This window comes from Dreissena polymorpha, chromosome 12, assembly GCF_020536995.1.
Source record: "Dreissena polymorpha isolate Duluth1 chromosome 12, UMN_Dpol_1.0, whole genome shotgun sequence".
NCBI lineage: Eukaryota > Metazoa > Mollusca > Bivalvia > Myida > Dreissenidae > Dreissena > Dreissena polymorpha.
In genome coordinates this window covers 44657317-44674638 of record NC_068366.1, presented here as the reverse complement: position 1 = coordinate 44674638, position 17322 = coordinate 44657317, and the positions used below count along the sequence as shown (strand labels likewise).

At 35.4% G+C, this 17322-nt stretch overlaps 1 protein-coding gene across 1 annotated transcript in view; it reads left to right on the top strand.

Moving 5' to 3' along the window:
• Window positions 1-17322, top strand: part of LOC127852563 (uncharacterized) — a 95611-nt gene that overhangs the window by 67260 nt on the left and 11029 nt on the right. Inside the window, exons 12-18 of the mRNA XM_052386517.1 lie at window positions 51-267; window positions 2983-3176; window positions 6057-6101; window positions 9525-9654; window positions 12386-12517; window positions 14771-14859; window positions 16819-16845. Coding sequence (XP_052242477.1) covers window positions 51-267; window positions 2983-3176; window positions 6057-6101; window positions 9525-9654; window positions 12386-12517; window positions 14771-14859; window positions 16819-16845 — 834 coding nt within the window. The remainder of the gene's footprint in view (window positions 1-50; window positions 268-2982; window positions 3177-6056; window positions 6102-9524; window positions 9655-12385; window positions 12518-14770; window positions 14860-16818; window positions 16846-17322) is intronic.

Genomic DNA, 17322 nt, shown 5'->3' with positions numbered 1-17322 from the left:
TTCTTGTCATTTGTGTCAATGCTATTGAACATAATGGTGTAATTTAGTAGAACAACCTTATCAGCAGTAAAAAGAATGATCAATTTTACAATTTGAGTGACGTTTCCAACGATGACTCTTCATTTTGTTCGAACAAAATGTATGAACACTTTTTATCTACATCTGGTATCATGCACGTGGGGATGGTAATTTATTGCTTACTATTTTGGCAAAAATTTGGCCTCAAGCATGCAATTAGAACTCATTTGTGTGGCTGCAGTAGACTTGGTAAGATTGTTAAGTTTTTGTTGCGATTATAATGTTACTATGGGTACAGTGTGAATATGTGTACATTCAGTTTGGCATGCTACTCAAATGTAATCATATACAAACTGTACCTTTTTCAATACATTTAAGTGTTTTTTTCATTTTCCATATTTATGTGAATTTTTATTGTCCCCTACCGTCTGTCAGTCCGTCACACTTTTCTGGATCCTGCGATAACTTAATATTTTTTAAGTATTATTAAGTTCTTAATATTTTTTAATGAAACTTGAAACATGGATCGATGGCAATATGGAGATTATGCAAGTCATTTCATTTTGTGCCTACATCAATCAAAAATTCTGGTTGCTATGTCAACAAATAAAAAAAAAAAAATTTTTTACTGACAATGGTGGAGTTTCACCGGTAGGGGACCATATTGCTTGGCAATCTCTTGTTATTTATGTTTTTCAAAACTTTTTGGACACTCAAGATCATCACAATTTGTATAAATCTTTTATATAAATCTTTTTTTCCAGATAATGTGTATTAATCTACCTTCATAAGTAAATTATATAAAATGATGAAAAGACAGTGATTTTAAAGCTTTTATTGTGTAATTATGAATTATGTTTGATGGATGAAAAGAAATTACCGTTCAGGAATAAAAAAAGTGTGTCCAAAAAAGAATAAATATGGAATTGTTTATGTTTTGTTTTTTTCCTGTTTAGCCTCATGGACTGGGCTCTCGCTGGGTTAAAACCCAATTCCACCATTTATAAAACTTTTGCAAAATTAGAGCCATTTTGTAGCCATTCTTAAATCATAGTCTTCAATGTGTTCAATGCATTCTCGTAGTGTGTAAGGAAAGTGATGTCATTTGTATTTATTTATAATATAATAATACTTTTCATAAAACAAAAACACAAAACATGTGCTCATATATTGCCATGCTGTGTTGGCATCGTGTCATCTGCGTTAACATGCATGTACATGGCCACCAATATTGAAGATGAATGTGTTGAATTATTTCATAAACACAAAAGTAGGTCATTTACCCTTTGTGAAGTGTACAGTGTATTATGGGATGGGGATTTTCCAAAATAACATCCACAAAGTAGGTAATCTTATATGCATGCTTCAGGCAGTGATAAAAAAATAAAACCAATGAATGATTGAATTTTAAGTAAGATTCAATGCAACTGAATACAAAACAATTTTTATTGCGTCATACAGTAATGCAAAAAAGATGTGTCACATGAACTCACAATGGGTTACCCATAAGTGTCCTTTGTTTAATTTATGCCACAAATATTCTGATTTAAATGTTTCCAAGAACCCTGTAATAATACACTTAGCTGTTAATTGCAATTAATTATCAAGTGTGACAAAGTTTTGATATGGATCACAGTGATACTTAACCCATGTATGCCTAGCGTCTAGAAAAAAGGCCTTGGCAAACAGCGTAGACCGAGATGAAATGCCGCATGATGCGGCGTCTCATCAGGGTCTACGCTGTTTGCTTAAAGGAATATCTGTAAAAAATATTCTAAATATAGAAATAAATATACTAGACATCCCTAATTTTGGAAATAAATTGATCCAATTTATAAGCATGGGAGAGTCCACTAGGCATAAATGGGTTAACATAAGACAAAACAAACTCATTAGCTTTGTAAAAGGAATCCATTATAATGACACTCATAATTGTAGCACTTGGGCATGTGAAGAGTTGGATAATACATTTCTTCCTGGTAGACTCCATCAATGGAAGGAGCTATGGCTTTATATGCATGGCAGATCTTATGAAAATTTCACCAATTATACATGTTTGAGATGCGTGCATACCGACTCTGTTCTACAGTCTATTTGCTCATTTTTTTTTTTCGCTTGTTTTGGCAAAATGAAATATTTTATTACCAAATTAGTACATGTATAACTATTGCAAATGGCAGTGTGAGCCTTGGCTGAAAAGAATTAAAAAGCTGTAACTGTTATTAAACTACTTCACTATTTAAAGAAAGCATCTAAATTTCTTTTTTGGATTATGATTGATCTATTTTGTATTGTCCTACATGAACGTGAGTAATTACAAAAGTTATGCCTCTTTTACACTAGACTGTTTAGCAATTAGTCCAAGCTATTGTACTCTCACAAGTGTAGGTGTCTATATAATGCTGTGGTTTGATTGAACTGCATGCAGCATCTCAAATCACTCTGAAAACTGGTCATAACATTCTTTCTAGGGCCACTCTCTCTACGTCTGGTTCAAGCAGAGTCAGTTTCTGGCTTACCAGCTTACAAAGAAAACATGTGAATTGGTTAACTTACAGCAATAATAATAGCTAAAATACTGATGAAAACGGCAAGAAATTAAACAAAAACAAACTAATAACAAAATTATGTCTTTGGACAGCTGTTGTTCATTTTAGAATTTGTATAACATCATGCAATACATGTATTTTACTACATGGGGCATTGGGTGGTGTTATTTTACACTATTGTGCAAATGTCTAATTATGTATTGTCTAATTTTTTATGGTTAACTTAACCTGGATAGTTTGCATCTAAAATACTTTTCTTAGTGCCCGCTTATCAATGAATCATATATTGCAATAAACACAATTATTTTGTTTATTACTAATTTCCAGTAATCCTTTACTGCTTCTAGTACTAACAATTGGCAGTAGACTTTACTCTGATTCACTGATCATATTTACAACCACATATCTGTTACAGACACAAAGCCCATGGAGAAGGCTCTGGTGCGTTACTCCTACGTGGGGGAGCATGAGGATGAGTTATCCCTCACTGAGGGGGAGATAATCAACGTGCTGGACAAGGATCTAGAGGACAGTGGCTGGTGGCGCGGTGAAATCAATGGGCGCGTCGGAGTCTTCCCCGACAACTTTGTGGAGCTAATCAAGGAAGAGGTGGGATTGTGGATTTGCTTGCATGCTTTGAGGTGTCAATTATGCACAGTTTGTACTGATGGTAGGGAAAGGGAGAAGGGATTTTTGTATTTCCATATTTCATAATTGTGGTTTTTGTGTTTGGTTTTATGTAAATATAGAAGTCTTCAATTTATTTAGTTACATGTTGTGTGTATTTCACTTGTCCTGAACAAGTTATGTTTTAGGTAGTAAAAATTGACTTTTAATACCAAAGCATTCAGGGTATTTGTGGATTTGGTTCAATCACTGAATACTAAATACTGGAGTTAATCATATGCACATTTATCAATGTATATTAAATAGTATTTTATTTCCCGTGTCTAATAGCATTTAGGTTGTGATATTGTGTATTGGTAGCATAATCTTTCAAACTTTCACACATGTACATGCAATATTTGAAGGAACGCAGAAAAGCCTTGTATCGGGTAAACTATGTGTAATACTACTGATATTGGGTAGCAGCTACATAGTGGTTCATGTAGCACTCAGAAGACTTGGGGTTTGTGGTGTGTAGCCTATGTAACGTGAACAAAAGTGACATTGACTCTCTTATGTATTTCTTTGAAACAGAATTTCACTTCCTGGTCCTGTGGTACAATTTAATACTACTGACTTTTTCTTAGATGTATTGTTTTCAAAGTTATAGCTCTCCTATATTTCAATTATAGACCCATTTCATCATTTTAACTACTGGTCGACATTTTCAAACAAACATTTCATAATCAAATGACAGCCAAGTCTTTTCACTAACATTTTTTTCATAAAATGACAATAGACATACATTGTATTCTTACTAAAAGTTGGAGGCAAAACACTTGTCTATATCTCTTCCTCGGTGGTTTATTTCAGTTTTTAAAATGCTTCGCTTTTTATATTTGTACATGTTTCCTAAACATTACAAGACAGTCAATTTCAATTAACACTTGCAATCTATTTATCCAACGCATAATGAACAATGCAGAAGTGGAGTTACTATTTTCATATGTGTTGCTTCATTATATCTTACACACATTAAGAACAAGAGATTGCCAAGCAATATTGTCCCCTACCGGTGAAACTCCACCATTGTCAGTAAAAAATAAAATAAAAATTTAAAAAAAAATGTTGCCATAGCAACCAGAATTCTTGACGTAGGAACAAAATAAAATGACGTGCATTCTCTCCATATTGCCATCTATCCATGTTTCATGAAAAAATATGAAGAACTTTTAAAGTTATCGCAGGATCCAGAAAAGTGTGACAGACTGACTGACACAGGGAGCTCAAACCATTAGTCCCCTCCAGTTTCACCGGTAGGGGGAAAAAATCTCTCATTTTAAGGTTATTTTGTTTCATGATTTAATATGTATTATATTCACTGTGCATAAGTGCATATAATAGAAATGTACAATCATTATTTTATCATGTAATATACATATTCACTCTGCATGACATGTGCAGGAACTAACATAGTTGTGCTTGATTTGTCTATTATGGAAATCGTCCCATGGTTGAGTATTCTGGCCAGCCTGTTCAATGCTTGTACATTTAAGAGCTCTGCCAGGCATTCTAGAACTGTCATTTGAGATGCTGCTTTTATTATGCTCTTTTTGGGGGGAGCATATAGTCGCCGCTTTGTCTGTCCGTCAGTCTGTGTGTCCGTCCGTGCACAATTTTTGTCCAGGCTATTTCTCAGCAACTAATGACCAGAATTCAATGAAACTTTATGGGAAACTTCACTACCAAGAGGAGATGTGCATATTATCAGCGGGCTCTGGTCGGATGATTTTTCAGAGAGTTATGGCCCTTTGAAATTTTTCATTAACTGTACATTTAGTGCAATTCTTGTCCGGGCTATTTCTCAGCAATTAATGACCGGAATTCAATTAAACTTTATGGGAAGCTTCACTACCAAGAGGAGATGTGCATATTAGCAGCCTGTTCTCGTCGGATGATTTTTCACAGAGTTATGGCCCTTTGAAATTTTCCATTGTACATATAGTGCAATTCTTGTCGGAGCTATTTCTCAGCAACTTATTATGGGAATTCAATGAAACTTTATGGGAAGCTTTACTACCAAGAGGAGATGTGCATATTATCAGCCTGTTCTCGTCGGATGATTTTTCACAGAGTTATGGCCCTTTGAAATTTTCCATTGTACATATACTGCAATTCTTGTCTGAGCTATTTCTCAGCAACTTATTACGGGAATTCAATGAAACTTTATGGGAAGCTTCACTACCATCAGGAGATGTGCATATTATCAGCCGGTTATGGTCGGATGATTTATCACCGAGTTATGGCCCTTTGAAATTTTCTTTAAACTGTACATATAGTGAAATTCTTGTCCGGGCTATTTTTCCCCAACTACTGACTGGAATACGATGAAGCTTAATGGGAAGCTTCACTACCTTGAGGGGATGCGCATGTTATTAGTGGGTTCTGGTTAGATGATTTATTTAGAGAGTTATGGCCCTTTGAAATTGTAAACCATCCATCGTATTATTTTGTCCAAAGTTATGCCCTTCAAGATGTTTCCTTTTATCTGAATATATAGTGCAATATTGTGACAAAAAAAACTTATGGGAGCATCACCCCTCTTTGACGGTTTCTTGTTCAAATGTTTGCTGTTTAGACATCAAAGCAGATATAAATATTACCTTGCATCAGTCCAGGGAATGCGCTGTTTAATAACTAAAATTTATGTGAAGCATCATTTTCTGTTTTCAAAAGCTTTCGTCTTATGAAGTATTTATACAATAAAAGTAATACATTCTTTTCACTATTTATGTATGCATGTTTATTTTTAAATATTCAATCGCCAAGACTTCGGCCGGACCTTTGTGTTTTGCATGACAATGTTTGGCCTCATTGTTTCAGCCGTCAGACAAAGCTTCACGGCCCATGGTTATTCCAGCACCTCAAGTATGTGTTCATTATCTGCCTTGATGTTGTCAACCCAACCACACTGCTTGTTAACCAAGAATATGTTACTCAAATAGCCACCTGTTATAAGCAGTCACAGTTGTTACATTTAAAATCCTTGCTTATGTCTCAAAAAAAAATTGACAGAGGAAAACCTTAAGTTGGGTGTATGGCTTCAAAATGACAACTTTTAATATTTATAATATAATATAATAATATAATAAAAAGCATTATTATATTCCTTTTTTACAATGATAATGAACTTACATACTACAAATGATAAATAAGACTCTGTTTGATGAAATATTGGTTGAATCATTTGTAAAAATTTGTCTATTTGAGTCTTTTTTGACACATTGTGATCATTTTAATGCCCAAACTGTATACGGAAGGTCATGCATATTTTCATTTGTCCATCGGATTCTAATCTTGCACTACTCCACATTAAGGTTTAGTGTGTTTTTTTTCGACATAAGTGGAGTTTTCACACTAAAGCGAAATCCTACAGACACATTTCTAGTTGTCAAATAAAGCTGTCAATCTAATTAGAAATGTTAGGTTAATAAAGGGGGAAATACATTATACAGTTTTTGGCCTCTAATTGGCCATACAAATACTAATGGGGATTTTCTTGTTATACAAACCATGCAAATGGAAAAAGGCATCTTTTAATTGTAGGTAATATAAACAACATAATTCTTGTTCAACTTTGCTTATCTGAAATTCAGGGCTTTTCTTTTTCCTACCATTTCAGGAAAAAGTATGTGGTTTGATAAAATTTTCTTTTTTGGCAAAAATCTTATCATTTAATCAAATATAAATGCTTATAAAAAATGGATTATTTACAGTTATTTAATTTGAGTGGTCAGCAAATGATTAAGAAAAAAAGTGCAAGCATTAAAAAGTTGATTTACCAATTCATAACACCTTTGTAAGTTACACTACAGCACTAAACTCTTTGAGTGCGGGAACCGAATTTTGAAGGCCTTTGCAAACAGTTTGGATCCAGATGAGACGCCACAGAATGTGGTGTCTCATCAGGATCCAAACTGTTTGCTATTCGGATAGTATTCTTTGAAAATAATCGAAGAAAATGCATATTTTAGAAATTGAGCAGACGTCATTTTAGCAGACGACAAATTTCCCAGCATGCAAAGGGTTAACTGACATTCACATGCTAAGCAGTTATACAAGGTTCACGAGTTAAAGATAAACTTACAAGGTTTATGAGTTAAAAAGAAACGTACCAATAGCTGCATAGTTGTAGTTTACATAATGTTGTTTTATGCACAAATAATATGGTAGTCAGCATCATGTCTTCGCAAATAAATTAATAGAGCAAAAAATTGACTGGGATGTCACAGATAAGTATGTGTAGCAATCTTAAAAAATGTCCAAGTACATGTTCTACCCTGGAGACAGACTTAGAGTGTTTGTCATCAGCTTTGGATTGAGAAATGAAAGTATGATGATCAATGAAACTATGATTAGTTTGCAGTACAACTTGGCAGTGAGCATAACAAGTGCTTTAGTTATACTTCCAGCGGTTCATATCAGCTTAATGTACATGGATCTTGACTGCATTCAACTCTATATTACCGTAGGTTTCCACGTATAGCACGCTCCCGTGTATAGCGCGCAGGCTGTTTTTTAAATGCAAAAATGGAGAAAAAAATATTTAAAGACAATAAAACCACCAAATCAGACTGAAAATTGCCGCCATTTTACTATTGCACAATCCAATAATCCGGGGCATTGGAAAGCTTAATTAAGCATTCAAAATAGGAAGCGTCATTATGATTAGGAGCATGGGTTGCATAGCACTATACTTTTCTGACAATTTTGTAATTTTCTAGCAAAAGATTAACAGTCCACGTGCATTTCGTGAAAAACGTGAGAAAATAAGAATTAGAGTACATAGTGTGATTTTTCCTCGGGAAAGCATGGGCATTACCAGTAAATTTGAATGTCGCATTGGAGACAGGGATACAGTTGTTGAGGTACACCACTGTTGAACGTTCAATATTATACACACAAAATGCAATTGCATATCTTCACGTTCTCAAGTGTCAATTAGTGTCTCAAATGTCAATTAGCGTCTTAACAAGTCGTGGCAATTATTACTCAATAACATCTGCCAATTACGAAGTGCAAAATGACCCCCTTTCACACTTACCATTACCTGCAAAAAAGACCTCGTTCACACCTACCCTTGCTTGCTCTCCGAAATGTCGACAACATTCCCCATAGGAATTCATCAATAAAGAAGTGAAAAACACAAAGAAATGTCCGCAAGTTTATTCAAACAAATTTATTTTTGACCAAAACTTCTTCTACCGCATTCATATCTACCAGTAGCGACTTCTTGTTATTTCGACAATGGTCCCTCAGTCTGTACAATTATAGGGTGGTAGTTTTCTGGAAAAAAACATGGCGGCCATTTTGATTATTTACGATTACACAACATATTTTTTACTAATTTAGCAGCCAGGATAGCGTTGTATCAATGTATAGCGCGCACCAGCTTTTTAATTTGAATTTTGGAGGTAAAACACTGCGCGCTATACGTGGAAACCTACGGTAATAGACTAAAACACCATTAAACTGTAAATCTTATGATAAAGTAGACTATCGAATCATTACAGAATATTTTGTATGAGGAATAGGATTATTTTAACAAATAACAAAGTGATCTGACGCTAGGTTAGTGCATAGAAATCTGGATCACTAGTAACTACCCAAATTGAATGATATTTAGAATTTTAGCTAAAAAAAGTGTGAAAAACTGCTTTATTTTATTATTATTTATTGACCTAAATTTTATTAGCCGATTTGAGATTTAAGTAGGTATTGGCCTTTTTGGCTACGGCTAATTTAGATTCAACTTGCAGTATTGTATCTTGTTGTATCTGAGTTTACCCATGAGCATTATTCAACACATTGAAATGGCATCGAGATTGAATGTTGAATATACTGTAATAACATTTAACTTATATATTAGTTTAGAAGGGTGACAGTGCATTTGCAAATATTATTTATACAAAATCTGTTTTAATTGGTGCTAAAATAAATCTTATTTCCAGATTTATTTGTTCTATAAATATGTTTACACTTTTACAAATTAGCCACATTTTCATTATAAAATTTTTACACATATTGCACATATTTGCTTTGAGGTACCTAATTTTTATTGTATTCTACTTTGTCTTTCTATGCAAATGGAAATGCTTTACAAGTAACGCATGCCTGTTCATTAAATATATTTTATCACCTGCTCAAACAAAATTCAGATATTTCTTATGGACTTTGTGTATGATAAATGTTCTATTCTAAAGGTTTTATATTGTTGATATGTTACTGTTTTCTGAGGGATGTTCATCATTGTGTGTTAGATGGATCTGCTGATGTGACTTGTTGTTGCAGCCCAAGCCTAAGAAGCCCCCTCCCCCTGTCCAGCCTGCGCAGCCTGCTGTGTCTAAACCAGGGCCTCCCAAGCTGCCAGATAAAGGGCCAGTGATATCTGCTGAGCAAGCCAAACCAGAACCGGAAAAAGGTGAAACATAGTACATATTGTTATTTATTGCAAAATAACCTGCTCTTTGATACGAACCTTAACAAATATAATGTTACCACAATTTATCTATCAATTTTGAAGTATCTATGAAAAACAAAAAACCCTTGTGCATTTCCCAAGTTTAGTTAAATAAAGTGTATTGGACCCATTCCCCGAAAAATTTGGGTGGGTGGGAACTGTACCATACTTAACTAGAAATGGCGCGGCAGAGGCCGACGTGTATCCCCATGCCGCATGTTTGACCCAGGGGGCACCCCAGGGTTGGTTATGAGGCCATACATAGTTGAGATTTACCGTATTGTCATAAGAGATGTTCAGTATCAATTTGAAGTAAATCGGTGTAGAAATGAAGAATTTATAGTAAAAGGCAATTTTGGGTGGGCGAGGGCGCCCCAGGGTTGGTAATGGGGCCATGCATAGTTGAGATTGACAGTATTGTCATAAGAGATGTTCAGTATCAATTTGAAGTAAATCGGTGAAGAAATGAAGAAGTTATAGTAAAAGGCAATTTTGGGTGGGCGTGGTCTATGTGGGCGGGGGCGCCCCTGTGTTGGTTATGGGGCCATACATAGTTGAGATTGACCGTATTGTCATAAGAGATGTTCAGTATCAATTTGAAGTAAATCGGTGTAGAAATGAAGAAGTTATAGTAAAAGGCAATTTTGGGTGGGCATGGTCTATGTGGGCGGGGCGCCCCAGGGTTGGTAATGGGGCCATGCATAGTTGAGATTGACCGTATTGTCATAAGAGATGTTCAGTATCAATTTGAAGTAAATCGGTGTAGAAATGAAGAAGTTAATGTAAAATAACAAAAAAAAATGAGTGAAAATCTCTGACCTGGCCCCACCCCAACCCCCATAACTTTTGACCCAGGGGTCAGATCAAAATTCCAAATAGTGCAGGGTCACACATACAGGGTTGTCATTATTAACCGATTGCCGATCGAATTCATCGGTTAAAATCGCCAGAAAATCGGTTGTTTTCCCGAATCTTTTTAAAATTGCGATCGGAAGTTTTTATCATGCAAACCGACAATAATTGACAAGGAATAACCGTAGTATAGTAGAGCGATGCCCGGTCATTCAGTCAGTCCGTTAACTCCGCATAAGAGCTACTGTTTTCAATGAATTTCTCAGCGAGTGGCCAATATTAATTTGTCCAGCTGTCAATCAAATTCTTCTTGGTAAGCACGTCAACTAATCAGCGCTCAGGCAGCCGAATACACGCCGACCCCACGTGAAACTGTATCAAATAGCGTTACATTTCACATATTATTACTGACCGTATATCAACGAAAGAAGCACTGTAGAGCGTATTTAACTAGTTTCCACATATTAAAAATGCTCTTTGATTTTCTACCAAAATAAAATATATTTAAGCAACCTCTGCGCTACGAAGTTGTTATTCAGCATCTAAATATTAAAGTCCACGCTTTCTCCGAGGAAGAATGACGTAATATTATACATGAAGTATAATTTTGGCATGACTTTCATCTGTACATGAAAAACACGAGAAATGTGTCTCTGTTGCTTGAATTTTCTTAATTTTCCGTGAATACTGAAGTCTGAAAATGATTTCGGTAACACATTTAATTATACGCATTTCCGGGAGGCATTTGAAAATACTTCAATCAAATAATGCATTTTGTTATACAAATAGTCTGAACACAGATTGTAATAAGTAGGTAAATAACGTGTTTTGAGATTGCCAAACTATGCATACATATAGGTCTACATGCATCCATGAATGACCTGACAAGTTATATCATGATCCGGAATGAAAAGTACTCGGGAAAATGTAAGAAAGACGCGTTTTTATCCTCAGAAATTCACTTTCACTTCCGCAAACTTTTCTGAAAGGAGGTACATGTAGCAGTTTAGATTAAGTCGTTGATTTGTCGCAATTACTAAATATAAACGGTTCTCAATGCTCTCAAATCGCGTCACGTGATTCACACATGTTCAATGGGAATTCCCAAATCCCAAAATTCAATTTGTATATGCACTCGCATTAAATGGCGGACGACATTCATCGTCAATATTGGTCGTAATTTGGTTTTGAAAAAAAAGAAATTGTAATAATACTAGATAATCGGGTAATGGATAGAATTGGAACATGCAAAGATCTATCAATATAATATGTTTTTACATTGTACAGTATACTAAAAATGTGAAAATCTTAAAAATTTCCTATTCTTTTTAGACCTCATTTTAACTTGTTATGCTCTGAAAATAGCAGTATTTTGCCCCTAAAATATCTAGAATTCATTTTCGGTCGTGGGGCTTCGCCCCCTGCCCCCCTACCAGGGCCTTATCCTGGACCTAGGCAGCCCCCTTAACCACCTGCCGAATCGGTTACTATTCCAAAATAATCCTTTGTTTACAATCATAATGACAACCCTGCACATAGGCTCATAGCTACCATGTGTGTAAGTTTCAAGGTTCTAGTGCTTATAGTGTAGGAGGAGATAGTGGCCAGGACGGACAGACAGACAGACGGCGGAGATAACCACAATATCCCCACGCTTTTCAAAAAGCATGGGGATAATAATTAGGTTGCTTACTATAAAATGGAAAGATATTTTAACTATAAAAAACAGGCTTACAAATAAAAAATGTATTATTCCAGAGTTTTTGCCAGTTATATTTTTATAGAATATCAGACAATGAGGTCATAAATATTATATGCATGTTGTCCTTGACACTGACAGAGGAGAAGCCAGCCCCTGTTCAGCCGACTGTACCCAGCAAGAAGCCGATCTTTCCACCCCCACCCCTTACCAAGAAACCCACCAAAACCATAGACCTAAAAGACATAGAGAACAAGGATGATGGTAAACATGGTGAGACAATACATGCCTCCACAGATTTTGAAAATATTGTAATAATTTTAAATATCCAATCATCACACTAGGATATATATGCTGCAGATCTGCAATATCGGGATCTGCTATTCCAAGATGTCCAGTATATTGCAAGTCAGCCATGGACCCCAGTTTTTATGCCCCGTAATCGATTGATCGGGGGTATATTGTTTTTGGCCTGTCTGTCTGTGTGTCTGTCACTTAACTTTAACCTTGGTAATAACTTTTGCAATATTGAAGATAGCTACTTGATATTTGGCATGCATGTGTATCTCATGGAGCTGCACATTTTGAGTGGTGAAAGGTCAAGGTCATCTTTCTAGGTCAAAGGTCAAATATATGGCTTCAAAGTGACACAAAAGGGGGCATTGTGTTTCTGACAAACATATCTCTTGTTTTTCAAGTGCTTTAATTTTCTCTTTAATCTGACTTATCTTAAACCAGTTTGGTCCAGATTTTCAGGACTTGTGTAGTGGGTAGGACAAATACCATCTTGCCCAAAATAAAAAAATATTAGTTTTACTTCATTGCGCGTGTCGCCGTTGACAACATTCTCTATTGATTGCTTTTAATTATGCCAGCTGTCGGTCTGTTGACCCTGAAACTTCTTAGTAGCTGAACTGCAATGTATTTTGGGTTAGTTGTGGACAATTTCATACAAAAGCGCATTTAATGACGTTTGTGATATTTGATGAATGGATATAAATCTTTAAAAAATTGTATGGTTAGAGTTGTAATTATTCATGGCAAATATGTAAGCAGTCTATTGATTATGACTGAAGTGTTCAGTTCTCATGATCATGTTTGGTTTTCTTGTAGTGTCTGATTAAAAAAAACAACTCAACTTGCTCTTTTATGATAAGCTTTTGTGAACGCCTTTTGTCCGTTGTGCATTGTGCTGCGTCAACATTGGCCTTGTTAAATCTCTAGGGGCCACATTTATTGTGCGATCTTCATGAAGTTTTGTCAGAATATTTGTCGTAATGATATCTTGGACAAGTTTGAAAATGGTTCCGGTTCCTTCAAAAACATTGCAACCAGGGGGCTGGGCATTTTTCCTTATATGGCTATGAATGGGCTTTTTTTTGGCTATAGTAAAACCATGTTAACAGAGTCCATATTTATAGTCCGTTCTTCATGAAACCTGGTGAAAAGATGTGTCCCAATGATATCTTGGAGCAGTTTGAAAATGGTTTCTTTCCGTTAAATAACATGGCTGCTAGGGGGACGAGGCATTTTTCCTTATATGGCTATTGTAAAACCTTGCTAATACTCTAGAGGTCACATTTATTTTCTGATCATCATGAAACTTGCTCAGTTTTTCCCAATGATATCTTAGACGAGTTTGAAAATGGTTTCAGTTGCTTGAAAAACATGGTGGCCAGAGGGCGGGGCATTTTTCCTTATATGGCTATAGTAAAACCTTGTTAACACTCTAGAGGCCACATTTATTATCCGATCACCATGAAACTTTAATCAGAAGATTTGACCCAATTATATCTTGGATGAGTTTGAAAATGGTTTCAATTGCTTGAATAATTGGCTTTCAGGGGGGGGGGGGGGCATTTCTTATTTTGCTATATATATATATATATATATATATATATATATCATGTTTGTAAAACCTTGTTAACACTCTATAGAGTCCACCTTTATTTTCCGATCATCATGAAACTTGGTCAGAAGATTTATCCCAATGATATCTTTGATGAGTTTGAAAATGGTTCAGGTTGGTTGAAAAACATGGCCGCCAGAGGGCGAGGCATTTTTCCTTACATGACTATAGTAAAAACTTATTTTCACTATAAAAGTCACATTTATTGTCCAATCATCATTTAACTTGGTCAGAACATTTGTTTTAATGATACACTAGATGAGTTTGAAAATAGTTCCAGTCTGTTGAAAAACGTGGCCGGAAGGGGGCTGGAAAGTTATCCTTATATGGCTATTGTAAAACCTTGTGAGTGTTTTAATGATATCTATGGCTGCACAGAACAGGTAAGTTCCTTTGTATCTCAGGTGAGCAATTTTTGGCCCTTTCAGGTCCTCTTGTTTAAATTACTATCACTCGATAAAGTGAGCACAATGTAGACTTAAAATGAACTCACAAACAAGGACATAAAAAGACAATGTTCCACTTGAAATTGAAGTGCACAGACATTTAGAAGTGGCAAAAAGTTGGTAGGCCACAGTTTGTGTTAAATATATAGGAATATTGGGTGTTGATTTCAGGTTTTGAAGCTGTTGAGCCCACGTCGGACAAGCTGGTTCACCTGACAGCTACCCGGCCTAAGGGACCCACGAAGAGACCACCATCTCAAGTATTCCTTCAAAATGTTAGATCTCTTTTCTTATTTTCACCATTTTGGAGCTTACCTTGTAACTGTGTTGTGGTTCACTCACAGGGCCGGTGGCAATGGTGGGTGCACACTGGTTAGCAACCAGTCCTGATGGCCGGAGATGAGATTTGGTCTGGTCTGACAAATAGGCATTGACATCAATAATAATAGAGCTATTTTAGGCCTTATAACACAAGATGTACTGCACCTTGAGTTTGTAAAAGAAAATGAAAATATTTCATTTTGACTAGGCTAGCTTGCTCCAATAATTTGGAAAAAGATTTTGTTGAACAACTGATCAATTTTTTATGGCGTAAGCATTACCGGTATTAATTGAATATTAATATCTTTTAATGTCTTCTTCGAGAACTCATCACACACCTCACATTTAACACATACTCAGTATTTGCTATCTTGATAAATAGGATATGAGAGTGTTTATGTATATTTAAAATTTATAGACATGTAAATCATTTTCTTCAATCATGAATCATTGTCGAAAACTATAAATGCACTTGTATATATGCATCCTTTATTGTCCTTAATACTTTTGTTTATTCTTGAGGTAAATTGTATCTCTTTTAAGTCACTGCTATTGTAACCATGGACTGGGAACAAGTTATTTTACAGGGATCATGATTTTTTTTATATAAAGAACAGCCCTAATTTAAGTCTCATCTCCGGACGCCTGACATGGGCACATACTTTGCATGATTACTTTGTAGAAAAGTGTGTATATTCAATATTTACATAGAATAGAAAGAAAAAAGTAGAAGCGCTCCAATTGTTGAAAATAAGCTCATATGCATGTATTAGATTATAAAGTATAAGCTAATTGCATGGCCATTATAATAGTCCAGAATAAATGTGTCTTGTTCTGATAAAACTGGGCATAATACATGTGCGTAAGGTGTCGTCCCAGATTAGCCTGTGCAGTCCGCACAGGCTAATCAGGGACGACACTTTCCGCCTTAACTTGATTTTCGGAAAGGAGGGACTTCCTTGAAACTTAAAATACCATAAAGCGGAAAGTGTCGTCCCTGATTAGCCTGTGCGGACTGCACAGGCTAATCTGGGATGACACTTAACGCACATGAATTAAGCCCAGTTTTCTCAGAACAAGACACAAATAAACATACTCAAACAATAAGAAAACAATGTATGGAAATTGGTGATCAAAGTCTTCTATTCACTGTAAAGGAAGTTTAATTAGCATTATGTAGCAAAGAACAAATAAAGCAATGTATGCCATATCAAAGCATATTTCCTGATTAAACCAATTTGTATCTGACTGAATATTCCAAGGCATGATGGTAGTGTGATCATTGACAGCTTTACCAGGTTGCTAAGTACATATCACCAGTCTTATGGCAAAACCATGCACACTTACTCTTTCTAGTTTGAGAATACAAATTTCCCAATTCAAAAAGTCTTAATTTTGTCAAAAATACATTGCAAAGTATAACAAACATACGTACTTACATACAAATATACAATCAGATGTATGCAAACTTGATTGAAACAATGCAAAGCATATTCTTTCAATAAGGATAAACCTGTATTGCCATGATAGACGAAGGCATGCTTTACTGTCATGGGGTATAAGCTTTGATTGAAATCATTGCTAATTAAAGTGATTTCGAAAAGTAAGCATGGCTAATTAATTTGTGTGTACTTGCTTTTGGACTGAGGTAATTTTATATGACAATCATTATTTCTTACATACATATTCTACACTGTCTTTATACTAGACAACATATGTTGAAAAAGTAATTTGCTAAGGAAATTCAATCAAGTTTGGACTTAAAGTTAACTTCAACAATGCTTGTTAGCCTGTCAAGACGCTAACATCATTGATGAGGGATAGCTAAGGTGCTTTGGTTCTGTCAAAAGACTCACGTCAGTGTCGTATTGTAGTTGTGTTGTTGTATCTGATTGCAGCCCAAGAATGCAGTAAACATCATTCAGGTACTAACATGGGAAATATCTCAGTCTGGTCTTAACACTGCCCAGTTCAATGTATCCAGATATTTTGTTATGCCTCACCTGAAACTGTTTGGTGATGTGTTTTCTCCACTGCTCGGATACATGCTTTGCATGAGTTTGCGCTGGAATCATTAACACTGTTGAAAAGACTGAAAGAGTTCTTATATGGGTTGTTCTCCTTAATGTTTCAATTCTGTTCTGTTCACACTCAATATTTCTTAATATTGAAATAAAATAAGTATTTCATCATTGCTTGCCATTGAAACATTTCCGTTTTTGTAAAAGAAATTGTAGGTCCACACAGTTTTGAGGGGGTATATTGGAATCACACTGTCACTCGATTTGTTAGATATCGGTCAGTTTGCATACAATTTTATCAGTTTGTGTAGCAAACTAAATCCACATTTCTGTAATTGAAACTTCAAATATGTCATCACCATGCAGATCCAAGCATTAGTA